General features: G+C 34.4%; 1 protein-coding gene across 5 annotated transcripts in view; it reads left to right on the forward strand.

The window, feature by feature from the left end:
* The window catches only part of IPCEF1 (interaction protein for cytohesin exchange factors 1), a 203,894-nt gene extending 183,613 nt beyond the window's left edge, over positions 1-20,281 (forward strand). For all 5 annotated transcript variants that reach the window (XM_031937588.1, XM_031937590.1, XM_031937589.1 and 2 more), the window contains 2 exons: positions 10,599-10,792; positions 19,077-20,281. In XM_031937588.1, coding sequence (XP_031793448.1) covers positions 10,599-10,792; positions 19,077-19,280 — 398 coding nt within the window. In that variant the 3' untranslated portion in view covers positions 19,281-20,281. The remainder of the gene's footprint in view (positions 1-10,598; positions 10,793-19,076) is intronic.
* Positions 20,282-24,386: the final 4,105 nt, after the last annotated feature.

Below are 24,386 nucleotides of genomic sequence, written 5' to 3' on the forward strand. Positions count from 1 at the left end.
CTTAATAATGTTAACATTATTAAGCATTTAATAATATTAATAATACCATCACAAAAGTTCTCCTCCAGTCTTTCATCATTATGTACATGTGACCCTAGATTTCAAATAGTGATACCCAAAGAGCACAAACTCCTGTGGTTAATGAAACATCATATTGATGAAAACACTGGTATGAATTTAAAAACAATATCCAATAACTCTCGATAATTATCACCAAATGCAAAGTGTTTTCTTCACACAACCCTCTGAGGTAGATAATGCAAAATCTTATAGTCACATTAAGTGATAGAACCAGGATACAAACTTAGTTCTTTACCAGTTCCATCTTTAGAATTCTTTTCATGACTGCATGCTGCCTCTTTTCAGTTTAGTTGCTTCTACCTATAAGTACTAAAAGACCTAATTAAAGAAGGTATCTAAAATGATTTCTGTCTGTGAAGGCCATTTGCATGAATCTTTATTTTTAAATTTTTTGACATACAATTAACCAGAATCTCCAGTACCTTTTCATTTCCTTTTCTTCCTCTGGTGGCAATTTTGGATATCATACAGTAAATCCAATTTTCTCTTTCTTGCTAACTCTTTCCAAGTTTCTTTTGTTCTTTGGGGACTATAATTATCTTCCATGGGACACCATTAAACTTCTACAATCTCAAAAGGGCTTCCTTTGAATTGTGAAGTGAAAAATGGCAGATGAATTCCCCTCCTGTCTCCCAAAGGCAACATTTATATTCAAATTGGAAAACAAACAACCCCATTCCAGTGAGCACAAGGGAAGACTTAGCCAAAAATAAGATAGTGGGGGAGGCAAAGTTAAGAGATCATCTCTATGCGGTATTTACGACAGCCAAATGTAGGGTCTATTAGTATTTCGTTGCTTGTCAGAGGAAGACAATAGCTTGGAACATGTAGGAGGAAGAGGAATGAGCAGCACCTTCACATGGGTTATTAAACTAACATGAACTTGGCAACGGGTGACTGCCAACTATATGCCAGAATTGTTTTTTTTTTGTTATTATTACTGATGATATTCAAAGAACATAAAAATCAGTATATTTTAGCCTTCAACTTTGACATTTACCATTATTATTATCATTATAAGGGATAATTGACACTTATATGGCTCTTTAGGGTTAGTAGTTTGCATATGTTATCTTATTTATTCCTTAAAACAATTCCATGAAGTTGGCAGTGCAAGTATTATGATCACTGTTTTACAAAATAGAAAATTAAAGCCCAGAGAGATTTTAGCATTTTCCCTCCTGTAGGGTCTAAAGTCTAAAATCCTAGTCCCACTTGAGAATAAGGGAATAGACTAAAATCAGATTTTAATATCCCTTTTAGCCCCTTGAGGCTGAGCTATTCCTAAAAGACAGTTTTTATTTCTTCTTCTTCCCTTAGGTACATAAATTGAATAGTACTTCAATATGTAGAGCAGTGATCAAAATTCTCTATAACTTTGAGGTAAACAGGGACAAGCAAGATCTTAGAGAGTCTTTAAAGAATTTAATTGTAAACTAGGAAGAAAGAAGCAAATATTCAAGTACAAAGATAAGTGGAACAAAGAAAAGAATTAAGAGAAGAAAGAAAGGAGAGAATGTTTAAAAGCTAATAGAAGTGGGTAAAAGAGGAAAGAGATCTCTATATTGGACCCTATTTTCTGTTCTTTCTACACTCTTCTTTGGTGATCTTAACATTTCCTCTTAGTTTAATGATCATCTGTATGATTTCTCGATCTATGTATCCAGCCCTATTTTTTCACTTAAACTCCAGTGATATTTACATCACTGGCTACTTAGCAGCTATCTCAGATTGGATATCCTTTAGCTATTTGAAACTCACCATGTCTAAAACAGAACTATTATCTCCTGCCCCAAACTTACCCATTTTTCACAATTCTCTGCTATCATTAAGGGCACCCAGAAACCCAGGTTTGAAACTTCTGTGTTTTTTTTTTTCAGTTTTTTTTCATCATTCACCTAACATATTCAATCTGTTGTCAAATCTTGTCATTATATTTTCTGAACATCTGAAGCAGATTTATCAGACATTGATAGAGCACTCTACTTATATATAAATGCATATTTATATATATTTGTGAAAAGCCCTCAACATGTTGTAGGTACTGTCCATGGTTGTTTTATGAGATGACATGTATAAAAGCTTTCACTTAATTTCTCTGAGTCTCAGTTTCTTCACTGGTAAAACAAAGTATTTGAATTCTAAAATCACTTTAGTTCCAAAGCTATGATCCTATGAGTTACTTGGAATAGGAAAACATCACTAAAGAAAGTACCCCCATTGGTGAGATCAGGGTAAAAGTATGGAATAAATTGAAAGCAGACATGCATTTCTAATTTGAAATCCCTTATCTGTCATGCTAGACTTCTGAGAACAGAGTGATTGAGATTTTCTTCATTTTTACACTGCTCATTTTCTATCATAGGAAAATAATTGCCCATACTTTCAGTTTTCCATCCATAAAATGTGAATCCTTTAACCTGCTTCACAAAGTGCCTATCAAAATAAATGATATTTTGACTATAAAGTGTCTTCCGTGTCCATGGAAATCAACACTGTATTATCATGTAAGAATATGGACTTGATGAGGAAGGGTAGCAATTGCAATTGAAACACTTGGATTTCAGACGATCCATTTATCTGGCTTTAGAAAGCAAAGCGAGGTGGAAATAATTAACATGACTTCTATTTCTAATGGGAGAGAGAGGAACTGATTACCCTGTCACTTTTATTGTCTTGGTCATTTTAAGATGATGGGATACAATGAGGTATTTATTCCTTTTAAGTAAAATGAAAAAAAAATCCACTGCAAAATAAAGTCAAAACTTTGAAATGATTCAGGAAAAATGGTGGAAGAATGGTGCAGAAATAGAAAGAAAACTGATTTTGAAGCTTTGTTACTATTTGTTGTATGTATGAGCCATTGGAGTTTTCTGGGCCTCATTTTCTCCTTCTAAAAAATTAAGAGTTTTGTATTAGGTGGTTTCAGATTTAAGTTAATGATCCTATGATTTAAGCAAGAAATCTAGAAGGAATACATTAAAAGTATGGTTATTGGTGACCATCTTAAGAGCCACAATTCTACTCTTTGCCTTTAGCTAAATGCCCCCTTTATCTCCTCTGACATTGTTCCCAGTTTGATGCAAGTCCTCATTACCTCATTCTTGTTCTATATCAGTAGCCTGCCAGTTGATCTCCTACCTCAAGTTTCTTCCCCCTTCACTCCATCTTTTACTTAGCTGTCAAAATGATTTTCTTAAAGTATACTTCTGACTCTTACCCTGTTGCCATTCTGTATTAATTACATCAGTGTCAGTGGCTCCCTACTGCCTTTAAACAAATATAAAATCTGTTTGTCATTTAAAGTCCCTCATAGACCTGGTCTCCTCCTACCATTCCAGTCTTTTTATACGTTACTCCCTTCCATTCTGGTCTTCTTTCAAATTAGTGCCTTACCTCTGAGGTTATCTTCAATTTATCCTACATGTGTCTTATTTACATCTTTACTTGCATAGTGTCTTTCCCACTTTTTATGCATGCTCAGTGCTTAGTACAGTGGCTGGCACATGGTAGGTACTTAATAAATACTTGTTGACTTGACTAATGGGAAGGCTCTTTGGTATGGTGTGTATCTGCTTTTATATTTGTTTTGTGTTTTGTGAAGTCTAGCATTTTACCAGCTTTTATCGTACTTTTAATTTCCTGTTTTGTGGAGATTTAAACACTTGCCATTGTAAATATTCTAAATATAAAATTTCAGATATAAAGTATCATATTAAATCACAATGGCTGGCAGATAGTAAAGCATTTAAAATAATAGGTGTTAACTGACTGACTAATTGTCTTTAGTTGTAACAGTATGTTTCCTGTACTTACAATGCATTTTTGACACTGTGATATTGAAAAGCCAATAGTTGCTTTAAAGAATTTTAGACATATACATAGCACATTTCTCAATTTTATTCTTAGAGAAACGTGTAACTGAGAAAGAAGGTGATCTGGTCATGTAATTAGAGAGGAGTAATTTACAGTCCGATGAGCTCCATTGTTATCCACAACACTGTCTTGAACAATAGAAGAATGCTCTCAGGATGTTTAGTGAGAGGCAGCATGGGACAGAGGATACTGGTTTGGCTGCAGAATTGACATGGGTTTGAGTCTTGCCTTTGATTTATATGTGAATGTAGTTGTGGACTGTCCTAAGGCATTTATCTTCTTAGTGCCCCCAGGTATTCCAACATACAAATTTGAATTGATGGAAGAAATTTTCTCAGCAGAAAATAATCATTAGAAAATTTCTCTCTATAGAGTGAAATCACAGGTGTGAACTTCCTCCTCTCTTCTCCTAATTCTTACATGAACTCTGCAGGATAAAGCACTGTCACTAATAACACCCTCATTTATCAGATGAGAAAACTGAGACTTCAAGTGACTTACTTGCCCAAGGTCCCATGGCTAAAAAGTAGCTAAGCTAGGATATCAGGCCATTTCATTTTGTCTCTGAGTTCAGTGTTGTACTCAATGTGGAAATTTTTTTTATGCTCCAACACTAGCATTAGGATAAGTTATATTGTCCTCATAGTTTGTGGGTGCCACTAGTTTTGGATTATTGGAAGCTTTACAACATTCTTTTTAGTTTTAAGCTTCCTTTGATGGAATTCAACTTGTAGGTTACCAGGAGTAAACTAATAAGTGATTATTATATCTCTGTCTCACTGGTTACTTCTCTGCTCCCTGACATACAATGTTAGCTATAGTATGCACCTCCTGGTGCATTGGACTTGTGGCACAGATTGAGATATATTTTTTGAACATGGCTGATGTGGGAATATGTTTTGCTTGACAATGAATATTTATCATAAGATCTTTGTTTTTCTTTTTTTCTTTATAAGTGGGATGATGAATAAGAGAGAAGAAGATTCATTTGTTAAATTAAAAACTTTAATATTTAAGGTTAGCTAAATTGACTTCAAGGTGGTATCAGTTTTCATTTTATTTGAAAGTCTTACTCTTCCTCAATATAGCTTAACATTTTAGACAATTCAAAATCATGAATGCTAACTCCTTTGAAACTATTAGATAATGTCACTTGGACTCTGCACAATTCTTCTGTAACTCTAAGTTTCACATTTCCATATGGCTCTTGCCTGTTTATGTCAAATTCTTATAAGCCCTGATTTTGTAAAATATGAATGTTAAGCAAAACATAACAAAAGAAAATCCAATTGCTAGTTCCCTTGATTTTAAAATGGGGGTGGGGAGAGAATGATAAGGGAAGACAACTGATTTTATCAATATAAGTTCATTTGTTTGAGAAATGGAAGAGATTCAAAGATATTTATTTTTACTATTTTGGACCAACTCTAAAAGTCCTTGTCCAATATTCCTCTATGGAATGTAATATGGGATTTTTGCTTGTATCAAGCTGTTCCAAGATGTCAGAAGTTAATATTGTCTTATAATAATTTATGATTTTCCGAAACTTGATATAATATATCCATCTTTAATCTTGGCATCAAACAAGAACAATTTCCTTTTCTGCTATTGTCAGTAGTAGCAACTTATGGATAAAAAAGTTTCTAGACTAATAGAATATATAGAAATAAAAGCATAGTGAGTTTAGACATATGACTAAATTGATTATGGTATATTTGTGAATCAAATGGAAAATATGAACTAAATAATAAAATTCATTAAATACAGATATTGTTCACCAATGGGAATCAAAGAATATTAATTAAATCAATCAGGATCAATTAAGAATGTGGTCAGAATTAGAGTAACACAGGAGACCAGTTGGTTAGTGGTTATGACCTGGAAAAAGATCCAGAAAAGAAGAGAAGTTAGGTACAAGGAAAATCAGGAAAGAGCACTGTCACAATTAGAATTCTTGGTCTCATTCTATTAAACAGTTTTACCAGTGATTAAGACATAGATACATATGTTTGGTGGATTTACAGACCACATGAAGCTGTGAAAGATAGCTGATAAACTAAATGATAAGCTTGAATCCAAAGCTGTTGGAGGGTCAGAAACAATGCCTGAAGCTATTAAAAGGAAATTTAATAAGGAGAAATGAGTAGTGTATCTTCATGTGCCAATGATAAGAGAGATGTTCCTATAAGCAGTTCATGATCTGAGGATTTTATTGTACTTTATGTTCCATGTAAATTTGATCATATCATCACAAAAAACTAATGTAATATTAATCTTTATTAATAGGTATATTGCTCAGAATAAGGCATGCGATAATCTCATTGTATTTGTCAGTTAAGAGGAAGATAGATTGAGGTGGGAAGAAACTTGAGACAGGGATACCAATTAGAAGGTTATTGCAATAGACAGGAAAGAGAGATGGGTAGAGTGTGAATTTGGATATTGTCTGTGTGAAGGAAGAGAAGGGTATGTGTACAAGAGATGTGGAAATAAATACACATTAGATATTTGGAATAAGTATAAATGAGGAGCTAAAGATGATGAGGTTGTGAGTCTGGGTGGTTGCCTAGTAAAAGAGAGATTGGGAAGAGAAGAGGGTTTTGGAGGAAAACTTTAGTTTTGTTTTGAACATGTTGAATTTGAGATGCCGATGGGATATTGAGTTCAAGATGTCCAAAAGTTAGTTGGTGATATGGGATTGAAGCTCAGGAGAGAGTAGAGCTAGATAGAGATCTGGGAACCATCTAAATAGAAGTGATAGCTGAATCAATAGGAACTAATGAGATTGCTAAATGATACATTATTGAAGAAAAGTTAAGGAGTCCTAGTACAGATGTGTTGATTAGTAGGCATGACTTGGGAAAAGGTTCTGCAAGGAAGAGAGGTCAGGTACAAAGAAAACCAGGAGAGACCACTGTCACAAAACCATGAGAAAAAATTTTTTGTAGGAAGAGAGGGTGATTAACAATGTCAGGGACTGCAGAGAGCTCTGGAAAGATGAGGTTAGAGAAAAGGGTATTAGATTTGGCAATTAAGGGATCCATTTAACTTTGGAGAGAGCAGCTGACAATTGAAAACAAAACTGTCTTAAAAGTCATTTCAGCTTCTTTAATTTTTACTGGATGACTTAAACACCTAATTCCTGAGAAGTTGTGGAGGGAAATAGTATTTCAAGTAGATGATTTCTAAGGTTCTTTCCATTTCAACTAGATGATCTCTAAGGCTCCTTCTAACTCCAGGATTCCATGATCATGTGACAATAGAGATTTTTAGAAAAAAATATTACAACTTGTTTTTCTTATTATACAGAATTGTGTTTTTCTCATTTTCTTTCTGCAAGTTGTTAAATTAGTGTTTACTTTACTAAAACACTCAAGTCATGAACTATAGTTGCTACTTAAAAGCATCACAAAAATACAAATTTCCTAGGAAGAAGTTATTTAGTACAGTTGTTAGAGTCTGGAGTTCTGAGTTCAAATCTCCTTTCAGATATTTAGTAGCTGTGTGACCCAGGAAAAGTCACTTAAAGTCTGCCTCACTTTCCTCAACCTAAAACTAATAATAGTGCCTGTTTCTCAGTGTTGTTGTGAGGATCAAATGGGATAATATTTGTAAAGCACATACCATCCACAGAGTGGGTGCTTAATAAGTGCTTATCTACTTCCCTTACTCCAGGATATCTGAAAATCCTATTGCCACAATCCTAATTCTCCAAACCCTGAAAATTGTTAGACAACTTTTCTCCTGATCCATCTAAGAAGTAAAAAAAAAGATTTTGGGAATTCAGTGGACTGCAAGCTCAAGCTAAGATGATCTTAGGGTCAATTTGAAAAAGCCATGTTGAGATCTAGGGTGGCAGTAATCCCATTGAACTCTTTCTTAATCAGACAGCATTTGAAATCTCATATTGAGTTTCATTTACCACATTTTTGGAAGCACACAGGAGAACACCGGGAGGATGGAGACCAGAATGATTTTGGGATTCAAAATCATTCCATATGATTTTCATTTCATATGAAGATTGATTGAAGAGATTAAGTATATTTAGACTAGAAAAGAGAAAAGTTAAAAGGAATATGATAAACCAAGTATTTGAAGGTCTACCATATAGAATAGAGATGTTAATATAAGCTTAGCCTCAGATGGCAAGAATGGGTAATGATGTATAGAATGACAAAATGATGGTCATAAATTGAGACCTGGAAGGGATTTTAAAGGCCATCAAACCCAACTCTCTTATTTAAGAGATGAGGAAACCGAGCCTGATAAAGATTGAATGTTTTGTTTATGGTCAAAAAGCTAAAAAAATCTGAGACAGAATATGAATTAGTCTTCTTGACGCTAAACTCAGTATGCTGTTCATTATTCTACACTACTTTTCCAGAAGTGAAAAACATCCTGATAAAGAAGGTGGGAAGGAAGGAAGGAATGAAAGAAATAAGGAAATAAAGAAGGAAGGAAGGAGGGAAAGAAAGAAGAAAGAAGAAAGGAGTGAAGGAAGGAAAGAAAGAAGAAAGGAAGGAATTATGAACATATAAATGAAGGATTTTAAAAATTCCTCTGGTTGAGGAAACTAAGGCAGATAGAGAAAGGACTTGCTCAAGATCTCAGAGCTAGGCCAGGTTTAAACTCTAATTTTCCTGAATGTAGGCCCAGTGCTCCAAGCCTAGAAGCCTAGGATATGACTATCCAAAAATGAAAAATGCCTTCAAGCAAACACTGGATGACCAGTTGTATAACTGCAGAGTGTTCCTGTTTAGCTACAGATTGGACCATACGGCCTCTGATTTTCCTTCCAATTTAGAAAGCCTGAGATTGTAACATTCTTACATTTTTAGCTTCCCCCAAAGACAATTGCTGTGACTTGTTACTTCTGCCTTGTTGATCTCATCCATTGTGATGACAGTTGCACAAAATCTACTTTGTATTGTTTGTGCATAGACCCAGTCAGGAAGACTAATTGTGCCCACATGTAGCTTTGAATGGAGTTTTCTATCATTGTTCTTCCAAAACTATTAAAAAGGATAATAAAGTATTCAGGGCCAACCAATGCCCTTAACAATAAAGTTTCATCTAGAGAATTAAGAACCATTGTAATGCAAGTACAGTATCTTATTTTCTCAATTTAAAAGAAAGGGATGATAACATTTGCAATTAATTTTCTTAGGGAAAACATTTTTTTCTTTGAAAATATGTTCTGGAATAAATATTCATAGAATCAAATGCTTGGAAGAAAGGCTTGTCTTAACAAAGTGGTAAAATAGGACAATTATATTTATCTCTAGTACTTTCAGTCTCTTTTCCTCCCCCTTGTTAAACCCTTCTCAGTATTGCTCTTTGGGATATAGTACCCTTATTCTCTGCCCACTGTGAAAACCTGTTTTTATGAATGTATATGAAACTTTTTTTTATACAGAAGTAACATTTTACACAAATATTTGCATTAACTAGATAAATTAAAGGATGTGGAGATGAAATTTTTGGCATTACCAGGTAAGGTCAGGCAGATGTTTTGAGGATAGCTTTGAGAATCTTAACATGCTTAATAATTTCCTGATTTGTTGGCTCTAATCAAAATTTGTTGAATTTCTCTCCCCTGTTCTCAGACAACACTACTCCCAGGATTATAAGAATCAATCAGTAAATATATATTTTATGCATACTGTGTGCCCAGCATGGTTTCCCATTTTTATAAGCTTCTTGGGGAAAAGTATTATACAACCTCTATTTCAAAAATCTTTCTCTGCTTAGAAATTTTGTTAACTCTTTTTTTTAAATATTCAGATATCCAAAAGATCCAATATTTCATCCGTGATTGACTGAGGAATCCTAGGCAGTTAGGTGGTACATTGTTTAGGGTTCTAGGCCAGGCATCAGGAAGACCTACATTAAAATGTGGCCTTAGACACTTACTAGCTGTGTGGTACTGGGCAAGTAATTTAATCTCTTTCTCAGTTTCCCCATTGTTATAGGGGAAACCCTTGAAGGGTTGTTGTGAGGATCAGATGATAATATTTATAAATAATTTAATCTCTGTCTCAGTTTCCCTATTGTTAAAGGGGAACCCTTGAAGGGTTGTTGTAAGGATTAGATGAGATAATATTTATAAAGATTTTCCCTAGTGACTAAGAAAAAGAACTATAGATGCTTTGTAAATACTTATCTACCTATTTCTTCACCCCTACCCTCCTATTCTTTTTCTTTTGTACCAAAGTTTATTGAGTGAACTAGTGTTTACCTTGGAGAAGACTCGGGTGTATGACAGCTTCCTTCTAGTATTTGAATGGATTGTCATGCTGAGGAAGAATTAGGGTTTTGATGTTTTTTGTTTCTTTGTTTCATCTATCTATCCATGCATTCACTCATTTGTTTGTTTGTTTGTTTATTATTTATTTATTCCTGTGTGGCCTTAGAGGTTAGAACCAAGAGTAAAGGATTAGAAATTCTAGAGTCCAATTTAAGCTTGATGTCAGGAAAATTTCCTAATACCTTAAAAGAAGAATGGGCTGCAAGAAATGATTGGTTCTTCCTCCTTGAAAGTCTTCAAGCAGAGTGAACACAACCATCTGTCAGGTTTGTTTTAGTGGTGATGTTTCCCGCTTGCTAAATCAGTGATTTTGTATGATTGTTTTTTGTTACAGAACAGACAAAAGGCCTTGAAGATGATGAAATGGAAAAGCTTTACAAATCTCTAGAACAAGCCAGTTTATCTCCTATTGGAGATCGAAGACCTTCAACCAAAAAGGAATTGAGAAAGTCTTTTGTCAAGCGGAGCAAAAATCCATCCATTAATGAGAAACTACACAAAATCCGGACATTGAATAGCACCTTAAAGGTAAAGCTTCTGACATTAAGATAAACTGACAGGTTATTTAACTTAGGGAGGGGGAAGTCCTTCTAGTGATATGAGAGCTCAAACTGAAACCTTCTTAAGATTATTTAATCCTGAGTGTTTTTGTGAGATTCATGTGAGGCAACTAGAAAGTACAGTGAATAGAGTTCTGGATTTAAATTCAGAAATAACTGATTTCAAATCTTCCCTTATGATGCCCTTACTAGGTCTGTGATCCTGGGAAACTTATCTAACCTCTTTGAAACTCAGTTTCCTTATTGTAAAATGGAAGAAATAGCACCTGTAGTAGGGTTGTTTTGGAGACCAAATGAACTAATATGTAAGCTATATTTACAAATATGAAATACTATATGAACTATATGTATAAATTTTAATAAACTATACATGTAACAGATCTTTATATTATAGATAGACACAATGACTCCTTTTCAATCATATTTTTATTTTGATAGAAAAATCCCAATATATGCCATTGTTCCTCCAACCCACTTGTTCTAGAAAGCATTTGTGTTGTTTAGTAACAATTGACTTTTCATGATCCTATGAACCATATTATCCATGATGATTTTTGCTTTATTTTTGGCAAAGATATTGGAGTGATTTGCTATTTACTTCTTTGGAAGATTAAGGCAAACAGAGGTTAAATGACATGCCCAGGCTCACACATCTATGTCTGGGGCTGGATTTGAACATAGATTTTCCTGAGTCCAGGCCCAGCCTTCTATCCATTGAGTGAGTCACCTAGCAGCTTCCTACCTGGTAAGCATAAGGAGCATTAGGCTCGTAAGTTAATTAGATATTAGCAGTATGAAATTGTGGACAGAAATGAATGCTTTTTGACATCTATTGAATGGGTACTTTTGGGCAAGTCATTTAACTTCCTTAAGAATCAGGCTATATTGATATGGGAAATTCCTCATGTCAATGAAGTCCCTTATGACAATGAAATCACAGGTTTAGTCTAAAAAAAAGCCAAACAAAAAAATTATTGGAAACAAATTTATGAGATGCTATACTTAAAGATATCATTGTAATTACTTCACATGTCACTAAAATCTTTTAAGGGTGTGTTTAGGGATATGAATCTGCTGTGTTCTGACAAAGGTCAGATTGGTACCTGTTCTGTTAAGGGATTTGTAAACTTGGTAGTTTCCAACTGAAGCTGCCTAAAGCTGGGAATTTGGATGACAGCAGGATAGTGAAACGTGTACATGTGTGATCACGGAGAAGCAGATGTTTTCATGACATGCTAACAATACACAGGATGTACTGGAGTTATTTTGGGTCTTCTTGCAACTAAAATGGTTCTTAATAGTAACGACATCCTGCTTTTACATCTTCCACACACCATGGATAGGAGACTTTCAGACTTTGGAAAATACTCCCTGGAGTGAGAGAAAACACTTTAGTTCTGGAAACATTTGAAAGATCATCTTGTTTATTTATATTTTTTAATTTGTAGACTAACAAGAAGTATTGTAGTAGTACAATAAATATGAAATAGCAAAGTGAGGGAGTCTGGATATTAAACAAGCTTCTCATGTTGGTCGACAAAAGATTAAATTGTCTTAAAACATCTATTTGGAATTCTTTCCCTTTGCAATGAGATTAGGAGAGAAGGCTTTGGGAAGTTATTTCAAAATGAGGGAATGGCTTACCTCTTGTGAAACTCTCACTATCTGCTTCCCTTGTTCCTATAAATCTGGAGGAAGTCATCCAGTCATGCTGAGTGCACTAAATTCAAGTTCTCAACCTCAGCTAGATGCTTACTGCAACAGTACAATCTTTTTGTTTTTTTTTTTCCCAGTTGATTCCTTATCTCACCAAAGAAGCTTTTCCAAAAATTCGATTTATCTCCAAATCTCCTATGCCTCTTCTACCTCTCTTTGAGAACAAAGATCTCATTTCTTATTTTATTGAGATAATTGAGGCCATTTACCATGAACTCTTCTCCCCTTCTTGTCACCTAAAACCCCTTCACTTAATACCCCACTTTCTTTTAATTTATTTCAGTCTTTAGGAATTAATTGGCACTTCTTCCCAAGAAAATGATATGTACCCTGGATCTCATCCTCTTTAATCTTCTCCTGCATATTCTTCTTGCCCTCAATTATGCTCTGCTCTTCCCTATACTTTAAAAAAACCCAAAATCTTCACTAGATTTTACCATTTCCCCAAGATATCATTCTATATATCTCTCCCCTTGTTATCTGCTAAAATCTAGGAGAAAAATGTTTATACTCATTGACTCCACTTCCTTTTGTCTCAATTATTCTTTTGACTTCTGAACTTATAACTCAACATCCAAAAATTCAGTCCAAACTTAATTATCAAATCTTATAGTCTTTTCTCAATTCTTATTCTTCTTGATTTCTCTGTTGCATTTGGCACTCTATTGGAGTTTTTTCCTTCTTCCCCCCACTTGTCTAATCACTCCTTTGCTGACTTATTATCTATATGATGCCTCATCTCTCACAATGACTATTTCCCAGAGGCAGTCCTGGCCCATTTTTCCTCTAGCTATACTTTTTCTCTTGATGACCACATTAGCTTCTATGGATTTAATTATCATTTATAGCTAGTGATTCACAGATTCATAAATCCTACCCCAGTTCTCCTATACTACCAACTGCTTATTGATCATTTCAGACTGGAAGTCCCAGAAAAGACTAAAACTCAACATATTCAAAATGGAACTATTAATTCTTTTCTCAAAACCCACCCTTATTATTTTCTATTTTTGTTGAGAGTATCACTTTCAATCTCCAAGATTTATCCTCTGATATTATTTTCATCCTTTCAATCACCCTTGCCCTACATGACCAATAAGTTGCCAAATCTTGTTTCTATCTCCATAATAACTCTTTGATTCATCTTCTCTTCATTTTTGTGCCTATCAGTCACAGGTATTCTGAGAAAACCAATATGCAGGGGATATTTTAAGTTTAATCTAGTTTATTAACATTTTCCCCCAATCACTTTCTTAAATTCAAACAAATCAAGTTATAATTTGTAGTTTTTACCACAAAAATTAAATGAAAAGAGAATTACAACTTTTATGACTAATGTTGGGGTGTAGAATTTTATAAGCTAACCATATTACTGATAATTCAATTTTTATATAGTACTTCCCCCTCTCATTCCTCTGTGGGAGTAAATTTTGAAGTTAAACAACTTGCTCAAAATTGTAATTAATAATTTTTAGTCAGATTAATCCATATCTTCTAACTCCAAATCCGGTGACTTTTACTCTAGGTAACACAGGATCTCCTGTTCTAGAAAGCTGTTGCAATGTGTAGTTTATGCCGACCAGTTTCAGCACAAGTATATTTAAATCTTGAAAATGAGCTGGAGAAGAAAATGGCAAACTAGTACTATTGCCAAGAAAATCCCCCAAAAAGGGTTACAGAGAATTGGACACAGCTGGAAAATGACAATACATACACACATACATATCTAAATCTTTGTTATAGTAAGGACTAGTTGTAGGATCATTTTGTGGGTCTCTGTTTTCTTCCAAAGAATATATTATATTCTTTAGGACAAGGAAGATAGAAACCTCTTAAGTATTTAGAGGTACAGGGGAAGGAGCTCTAGACCTGAAGTCTGGAAGACTAATTCAAATTTGGCCAAAAAGGCTGTGTTAGGCAGGGCAAGTCACTTAGTTTCAATTTGCCTCAGTTTCCTCACTTATCAATGGGAATAATAATAGCACCTACCTTATAGGGGATTTTAGAATAAATGAAACATTTGTTTAAATATTTTGCAAATCTTAAAGGGCTATGCGAATTTTAGCATGATGAAGAATGATGATGACAACAATGATGATATACTCTCTGTAACTATTTCTAGAGTGTGACAATGTAGTCATTGTCTCATTTATTGAGGTTATTATGTGGATAAATCTCCTATAGTCAGTCCTCTGGAACACTTGGTTCCCATTATGGTCATCAGAAGTCCAGATTGATAAATACAAATTATTTAGCAGATCATATACTATTGCCCCCCTGTCCACTCCTCCCTACTCTGCAATGATACTTTTCTTTTGACTCAGTATAAATTGCCACTCACTCTATACAAATATATGTAAGGCTATTTCCAAAACTACCTCAGGCCATGTAGAAAAGAATGTATGTAGCTGGACTTGGTTGACTACTCAATCTGATATATGGCTAACCTTAGTATTTTTTATTCTATAAGCAAGAGAACTTTTGACAGTTTAGAAAGTGGCTACAAAAACTTAGAGCACAAAAGTTTATAGAAAAACTTATAGATGTTCTTCAGTTTTCACTGTTTTATATCAGTGAGGAAGAAAGTCCTCTAAATACCTCATTGTGTCAGGGTCCCTGGGTTCTCACAGGTAATGGATTTCCTGGGAGCTGGAAAGGCTTCTATGATAGGCTAACCAACAGACTGCTATAGTAGGGGAATGTAATATTCTCTCTAAAATGTAATATTCTCTGTTGAAGTTTTCTTGGGGTTTCTGGAAGCAGCCTTTGTTTCAGTTCAGTAAGCACCACATGAGTAGCCAGGGGTTAAAGTCCAAATTCTTTATTGTTTTTTTTCAAGTCTTGTCTCCTTTCCTGAGGCCCGGTTAGCTTTCTTAGAGTCCAGATCCTTTATTATCTTCTTCTTGGGGTTGGGCAGCTTTTGGAGAGCCTTCCGGAGTCTTGGTTTCAATGGAGAAGCAAAGGAGGAGAGTCTGCCACGACTTCTCTGTCTTCCCTAGTTCTGATTCTGGCTGAGTTTGTCTGAGCTTATATGGTCTCTTATCAAAGGTGTGAATCTTGTAGAACTATATTAAGTACTAAGTACATGTACTGAACTAGAGAATTGTTAAGCACCATGCTAAATAACCATTGTTTCTATCAATTCCATTGATTTAGTACCTTGTTTCAAGTTCTGGCCCCTAACAGGGGAAAGTCCAGATTACCACAGTAAGGAGGGGTTCATCACCAGAAGTACAACACTAGGAAATATATATTTTTTAATTTTTTTACTTTTGGCATATAACCTATTAAGTAGGACAGAAAAGCTCTAGGAAATGAGTGATTTTTAGAGTTTTCAGAATTAGCAGTTTAAGTGTGGACAAGGCAAACACATCAGAAGGTTTCATGTAGAAATGAAGAGAATGCTTAAAGCAATAGTTCATATTGCTCATAGGCACATTCTAGCAATAAAGACAAATCTTTGCACTGACTGATTGCAAACTGAAAAGTAATCTCTTTAAGTTCTCCCCGGAAGTTGGAAGAATTTAAATACATTTTCATGAGATGCCATAATATAGATCCCCAGGCATTATTGGATCACTTCCATTTTTGCTGATTTTTGGAGAAGGCTTTTTTAGTTTTCAGATCACCAGTAATGTATCCAACTGATTAGTTGACTGAACCGTTGTGGGACTGACTGAAACCCTCACTAGCAACATGCTTACCCATAAAGAATACTTAATACTAAAAACTCAATGGTAGAAGACATTTTTAATAATTAAGATGAATCAAACTGGATCTTGAATATTTACTCTGTGAAACAGAAGTCAAATTTTCTTTTCAGCTTTGAAAACTACTAAAAATTCTGATTATTTGCCAGAAAATTAGGCACAGCATTCAGAGTATTGAAACCCCCCCCACCATACCAATATTTATTCAACCACTTTGAGCTTAGTCCCATACATAAGTGCAGTCATTACAAAAATGCTACCAGTTCTCACAGGAGATCTTCTAAGAAAAAAGCCCCAAACACTATTTTTTTTCATGCCCTTCTTTCTTTAATTCATGCCCATTTCCCTTTCTACTCATAAAAAAGGAAATCTAGAGATAACACAAATATGGCAGAGGTTGCTAAGTAGAATACAATTTTAATGTGAATTTTGGACTCAACAGAGAAGGACTCTCTTCTTCCACTTTCCCTTCACCCCTTAATAGAGTAGTTGAACTTTAAAAAATATAAACAGTGTCTTATTTTGCAAATTCTCAAAAAAGCTAGGTATTTGTTTTTTTATTTTTTATTTTATTTTTTTATTATAGCTTTTTATTTATAGGATATATGTATGGGTAATTTTTCAGCATTGACAGTTGCAAATCCTTTTGTTCCAACTTTTTCCCTCCTTCCCCCCATCCCTTTCCCCAGATGGTGGCAGGTTGAATAATACATGTTAAATATGTTAAAATATAAGCTAAATACAATATATGTATACATGTCCAAACAGTTAATTTGCTGTATAAAAAGAGTCGGACTTTGAAATAATGTACAATTAGCCTGTGAAGGAAATCAAAAATGCAGGCGGACAAAAATAGAGGGATTGGGAATTCTATGTAGTAGTTCATAGTCATCTCCCAGAGTTCTTTCGCTGGGTGTAGATGGTTCAGTTCATTAGTGCTCTTTTGGAACTGATTTGGTTCATCTCATTGTTGAAGATGGCCACGTCCATCAGAATTGATCATCATATGGTATTGTTGTTGAAGTATATAATGATCTCCTGGTCCTGCTCATTTCACTCAGCATCAATTCGTGTAAGTCTCTCCAGGCCTTTCTGAAATCATCCTGCTGGTCATTTCTTACAGAACAATAATATTCCATAATATTCATATACCACAGTTTATTCAGCCATTCTCCAACTGATGGGCATCCACTCAGTTTCCAGTTTCTGGCCACTACAAAAAGGGCTGCCATAAACAATTCTTGCACATACAGGCCCCTTCCCTTAAAAACTAGGTATTTGAAAAATAGAGTGTTAAGTTTTCTAAGCAATAAAATTAATGAACAATATAAAATCCTTGACAAAGCCTGTAACATAGTAGGCACTTAATAAAATGTTATTAATTAAAATATCATGGCATAATTAGAATATACTGTCAATCTTAATGGAAGAAAAGTTCTTTATAAATTAAATTCTGGAAATACAATTTAATTTAATTTAATGAATATTTGTTGGGAGGCTTATCCTTTTCATTTCAGAATCTGAAACTGGATTCAAACTTTTAGTAAGCTGCAATACATACCACTCATATGAATATGTACTAGTCATTTAATCAAATAATCAATAGGCATTTATTCAGGAACATCTATACCATGCACTATACCATGGCAGGAACCAGGTTCCATGATAAGTGCTATGGATAAAAAGACAAGAAGAAATCAAAATCAATCCCTGACCTTAAATTTCTCATTCTTATGTGGGAGAGAATATGTATACAAATATCCCCTGTCTCCACACACATATATAATGCAAAAAATAGAATCTTGGGTAAGGGGGACATTCACATCTGCATCCCAGGATCCTATTTTGTAAAAATAGGAAGGTGGCTATAAAGTCTGTAAGATCTCTTCTTATTCCAAATGCTCTAATCTTATTGTGCCAGGGAAATTTAAAAATGAATGAAGGACCCTACATGCTAGAACATGGAAACTAACCAGAAATCCCCAATAGTTTTCTAAAAATTTGAACAAGGTAAGTATGTAAGATAGACAAGTAGAGCTTTTCTTTAAAAATGAGTTCTAGTTCCCTCTGTATTTACCCTCTGTTTTCATTAGAATAAGAGATTTAGAATTGGAAGGAACCTGAGGAGTCATCTCCTTTTATAGAAATTGAGACTAAAAAAAGGATAATGTTCAGTTACTTAATATCACAAAGCAGTAAATTGAAGTTTAAAAATTTGAGCATAGCATTTCTGACTTTTAATTAAATACTTTATCCATTTTATAATCTCCTGCCCACATTTAGTTGATCTGTCCATTCTCACTCTAATTTTTCAACTATGTTCTTTTTCTCTAGTGACTTCCAGACCAGCTATTATTTTCTCTTCAATTCATCAACTTGGTTCCATGTTTCTCATTTAAAAGTCTTAATAACTCACATTTAGGAGTTTTGGATAGAGCACTATATTGGGAGTCAGGAAAACCTCAATTCATATCCAAACTCAGACATTTACAAGCCTGGGCAACTCACTTAACTGCCATAGTTTTCTTATATTTCAAATGAGAATAATAATAGCACCTATCTCCCCTGGTTTTTTTGAAGATAAAAATGAGATAATAATTGTTAAGTGCTTTTACTCTTCATCATTAGAATGTGTATTCTTTGAGAATAAGGGCCATTTTTGCTTTCCCCTTTAATTCCTTTTTTAGTTCTTAGCACAGTGCTTGGTACATAATAAACAATAAATGCTAGTTGACTGATAAAAGGGTAAGTTTTTCAAAGGACTAAATTTGGCTCTTTGGATTGTATGGGAAATATGACACCATTTTTTTTTTTCTCCTTTGCCAGTGTAAAGAACATGATTTAGCCATGATTAACCAGTTGTTGGAGGACCCGAAGCTGACAGCAAAGAAGTACAGAGAATGGAAGAGCACAAATAGCTTATTGGTTCAGGAGATCTATCAGCAGCAGAGTGCAAAGACTAGTGCTGAAGGGCCTTACCTGGAGCCTGAGGGACTACATTCCTTTACTCCGATTGAAAGTTCTATTTGAGAACAAGTCAGAACTCTCTCCCTATCTTATTTTTTCCTCAGCAACCCTTTAAGCTGCTACAAAGTCTTAATTTTTCCTTAAATGGAGATCTAAAAACTATTCCCTGGAACCTCAGATACGGCCTGATAAGGTGATTTCACTGGAAGCAAATTAACTAATGCATGGTATCCCTAGCTCAAATGACAATATTTCCATTTTATGAATCAATCAATTTAATTCAGGTATATATAATCGAGGGTCTGCTCTATATGAGGTGCTATATGAAGTGAGCAAGTGTGGTGAGGGAACAAGAAATTCGTCTGTTAGGATCTGCTTTCAAGGAACATACAACAACAATATGTGGAATGGACAAGGGATTCACTCGAGTGATTGTCATAATTTCATGGTTCAGGACTGTGGTAACAGGAAGAGAATGTAAAAAAGAATATACATGGTCTATCTTGTTGGGTTGCCATCTTTCCCATGTCACTTTTAGATGGAATACAGTACAAATGATTTTTTGTTGTTGTTGTTATTTAATTCAAAATCTTGTCTTGAGGGTTGCAGATCACCAATCTCATTTCCACATCCACTTAAAGGGAATACATTGGCATTAAAAAAAAAAAAGACTCAGAAGAGAACTATTCCATGGGAGTAATGTTCTATCATTTGTGGACTCAAAGGACTACTTGACATTTTCAAATTTCACACTGGTTGGGGGAATTCTACAGCACGTGCTTGTACCACTTGGGAGACATCTGTTTTCTGCCTTTCTTCATCAACTATAGGACTTAACCATGCATCAGGAAAGACATGTCTGCTGCCTGCAGACTATGGTACAACGACAGGATTTGTATTTGTGTCCTGGTGCCCCAGGGTTTACACCATAATGATATTTTTCGCACCTGAAGTTTTTCAATTTCTTTATTCAAAGGAATGAAAAAAAATTGAGCTAATTAATAGTTGCTTTTATTTTTGTAAGGTTATCTGTCACTTTATGGCCTATGTGAATATATAGCTATATCTATAAATATGTATATGTTTGTTATTTAAGTCTATTTATAGAAGTATAGATTACCAGTGTTCATAAGATCATGATATTTCCCCCTTAATGAATAACCTACATGTTCTAAGTAGATGTATTTTTAATCTGAGAAAAAAAAATGAGGATAATAGTAGTTGTCTCAGTCATTCTGCTGCATCAGCTATGGAGTATGATGTATTTTCAGGAAACCTGTAGGATATATATGGGGCTATGCCAAATATATTGTTTTGTTCCTCTGTTCTCTATTGTAGCTGTATATTATAATGGTAAGCACATTGTGCCAGGAATCAGGTGGTCTGGATTCAGGATGTGGCTGTATCATTTATTAGCCATGGAATCTTTACAAGTCACTTATCTATCCTGAGCTTTAGTATAGAATAGAGCTTCTGCACTAGTCAGTCTCTAAAGTTCCTTTCAGCCTAAACATTTCATGATTCTCTTTCCCTATTTATCCATGTTATGACATTCACATAAATATAGAACCTTAGGGATAGAAGGGACCTCAGAGGAGCTCTAGTCCAAAGTCTTGCTTGAACAAAAATTCTTTCTACAATATGGCTGGCAATGTATCACCTCACCTTTACTTAAAGACATCCAGTGATGGGATACTAACTATTTCCTGAAAAACAGCCCATTCTGTGTTGGAAGAGTTCTAGTGGCTGGGAAGTTTTCCATTCCATGAAGCTGCCCTCTTTAACTCCCATCCATTTCTCCTGGTTCTTGCCTCAGGGACCAAACAGAAAACAAACAAACAAACTCTTAATACTGAATTCATTTGAATATCCTTTCATGTATTTGAAGAGAGCTACCAAGAATTTGAAAAACAGAAATCAAAATTTAATTTAGAATGATTTAAATTAGGAAATTTTGCCAGGAGAGAGGTCTTATAGTCCATTATATTTTCATATAACTTTGTATTTAAAAAAGGAATTCTATATTTAGCTTCATTATAAGGAACCTTCAATCATCTCTCTTTCTCATATTGCTAAGAATATGTATGCAGATATATTTCAACCATGAATATGTTATATATATATGTGTATATATATATATATATATATATATATATAAATTGGATTGGTTGTAATTACAATCATATTATATATGTGTGTATATGTATATATGTATATAAAATGTGTATAGGTGGGTGTGTGAGTATATATATGTTTATATATATATATATATGCAATTATATGTTTATGTGCATAAAAATATATATATATGTAGTCAAATCCCAAACTAATGAAAACACCTCTGGGACAGCATTCTGATTAAGATGTGTTAGAAATCCTAGTACTCCTTGTTAAAGAAGAATTTGGCTTATTAGAGGAACAAGATAAGGAAAGAAGCTGCTTCATTTATGAATTATCCTAATCACAGCTCACAATCATAGCTCACTTTGGTCTCACATCAAGCAGACCATTGAGATGGCACATTCTATTTCATAACTTAAACATTTGACTTATTAAAAAGGTAAGGAAACCCATTAACTTCACCTATCAATTAAATGCAAATATTTAATCAATTAAAACAATTTTAAGCACCATGGAGAAAGCAATCTTATTGTAAAAAAGAAAAAGAAAAAACCTCTAAAGTACATAGTTATGGCAATAGAATTGACACTAGGATGAGAAATACTTTGTCATCTAGATAAATTTCTGTGTCTCATTGTAGGCTTTTTAATAATAAGTGCTATGAGGCTGTCCCTTTTACCTTATAGTACAAATTCTCATGCCATCATTGAAATTGAAGAGAGGAAAAGGTCCATTAGTTTAATCATCAAACTTTTCAAAGATTTTCAAAAGTCATCTATGACCCAGTTTTATAAAAATCTTGGTAGCATCCATTAGGAGTCAAGATGGTCATATGAGTATCCCTCCTGAAAACTGAAATTCTGCACATTAAGCCCTGTCTCTGAAGACAGGGTGGTAGTGACTAGGGGAAGGTGGAACTGAACTCAAAAAAGAGTCAACTAAGGGTTATTGGTTGTAATTCTCAGAATAGATATAAATGGGTACTAACGCTTTACAGTTTTGAAGCTTCATCTGTTGTATGACAGTTACTCTTTACACTGATAGGTTTCAGTAAAAACTGTTTAAAAATCATATGATGCTTAAAAAAAGTAGTCATCATATGATATCTGATGGATAGTTCAGATATTCCCACTGGTATTCTTTGATTTCAAGGAGATCTGAGGAAGATTCTCAGGACATATAGTAGAGATCTCCTTCAGTGAATGTAGGAAAGAACATGGAAAAGGATATATACAGAATGGATAGTCATGGATGGAAGCAAATACTCAAATCAATAGGATTACTGATCCAATGGAGGAGAATAAAGGTTAGGGTATTGTGGAAGGTATAAAAATGTCATCATAATGATGTATAAGAAGGCTGGGGGAAGTTTTTTTCTTCAAAAAACTGCTATAGGTACTTGGTGAGATTATACCATCAATGGACCAACTTTTAGTGGTGTTTGTAAAAAAGGTTGCTTAAGGTAGGTTACTGTGGGTTAAAGGATAGAGGGAAAACGGCATGAATTTAAGCTTATTTTTAGAGGTTAGATTCTTATGTGTACCATGACTAACCAAATCCATTCAGATGCACCAAGAAAATTGGTTTCATCTAGAGTTACTCTAATCTCTTCAGGGTTCCATTGAGAAGAGATGATTCAGAGCAATCATGGTGAAGAGCTGTCCTTGGTGGCTGAGGTCCAACAAGAATACCCCTTGGGGATACCTTAATCCAGACCTGACTCAAGCAAGAGTGGTCATCTCAGAAGATGAAGGGCCAGCTTTAAGATTTGTTGTCACTCTTCCTCATTCTACAACTGTAACAACATAATGTTCCTAGGAGTCAGCACCTGTATTATTCAAGTACTCTGAGAAAGGTATTTTGGTGGTGACATTTGGGACAAGATCTTCTAGAGCCTCTGGGTCCTCTGTGAAGCCTCTTGCATATGTCATAGAAAACCAGATCTTGGAAAGTGAAAGGTTCAAGGAACATTACAAAAATGCCCAGAGACACATTTTAAAGATTCTTAAAAGCCCTAGGAAGTAGGGCTTCTACTTGAAGTAGAATTTAGATGTAAAATTGATGTGAAAAGCAAAAATTAAGGAACAAGAGACAGCTTGACATACATTAATTTAAAACATTACATTGAAAATCATAGTGGTCCAGTCACAGAATCAAAAATTTTACAGTTTTCTTAGCCAGATTATCCAGCCCGTATACCCACATATATCTCCTATAATATGTTCAACTGCTCAGCCTCTGCTTGAAATCTTTCCTCTAATGAAGGAAAATCCATCCCCTCTTGAGGCATTCCATTTTGGGGCAGCTGTAATTGTTAGGAAATTTTTTTCTTGGCATTGATCATAAATTTGACTTTTTGCAATTTTTTGTTCATTGCTTCTGATTCTGCCCTTTGAAATGAGATAATCCCTATCACATGTGATAGCAGAGAAAGCCCTCCAAGTATAGTAGGAATTCATTTTTTCCTTCCTTGCCTCTCCTACTCACAATCTTAATAATGAATTGTATGAATTGGGGACAAATCATTTAACTTATTAGTATGTTTTCTCCATTTCATTAAGACAAATCATACCATTTATTGAACAATTGGAGATCCTTGAATAAAATGGACATATTAAAAATTGGCATTCCACTTTTTCTATCAAAAGAGAATTGGGAATTATCACAAATTGTTATTTTGGCCAAAACCCCTAACCTCAATTTCTCCATGAGTGAAATAGACACGATTTCCCTTATTCTATATCTTGTAGGGCTGTTATGAAAATTAATGGGATAGTTAGATGTTCAAGAAATAAGCCTTTATACTTCAAAAGGTGCTATATATTTCTCAAAGGACTGAACATAACCACGTTGTATACTTAATATCAGTAAATATCTCTAAAATATATTCCCATAAATTGTTCTCATAAATACTTGTATTAGATATAGATCCACTCATTACAATTCTAGGCAATGAAGATCAAATTATCACTATATACTAAAATAGCTATCAGGATTCAAATGAGATGCTAGGTGCAGTCTTTCTCTGACTTAATACTATTATCCATG

This window comes from Sarcophilus harrisii, chromosome 4 (assembly GCF_902635505.1).
Source record: "Sarcophilus harrisii chromosome 4, mSarHar1.11, whole genome shotgun sequence".
NCBI classification, from domain to species: Eukaryota; Metazoa; Chordata; class Mammalia; order Dasyuromorphia; family Dasyuridae; genus Sarcophilus; species Sarcophilus harrisii.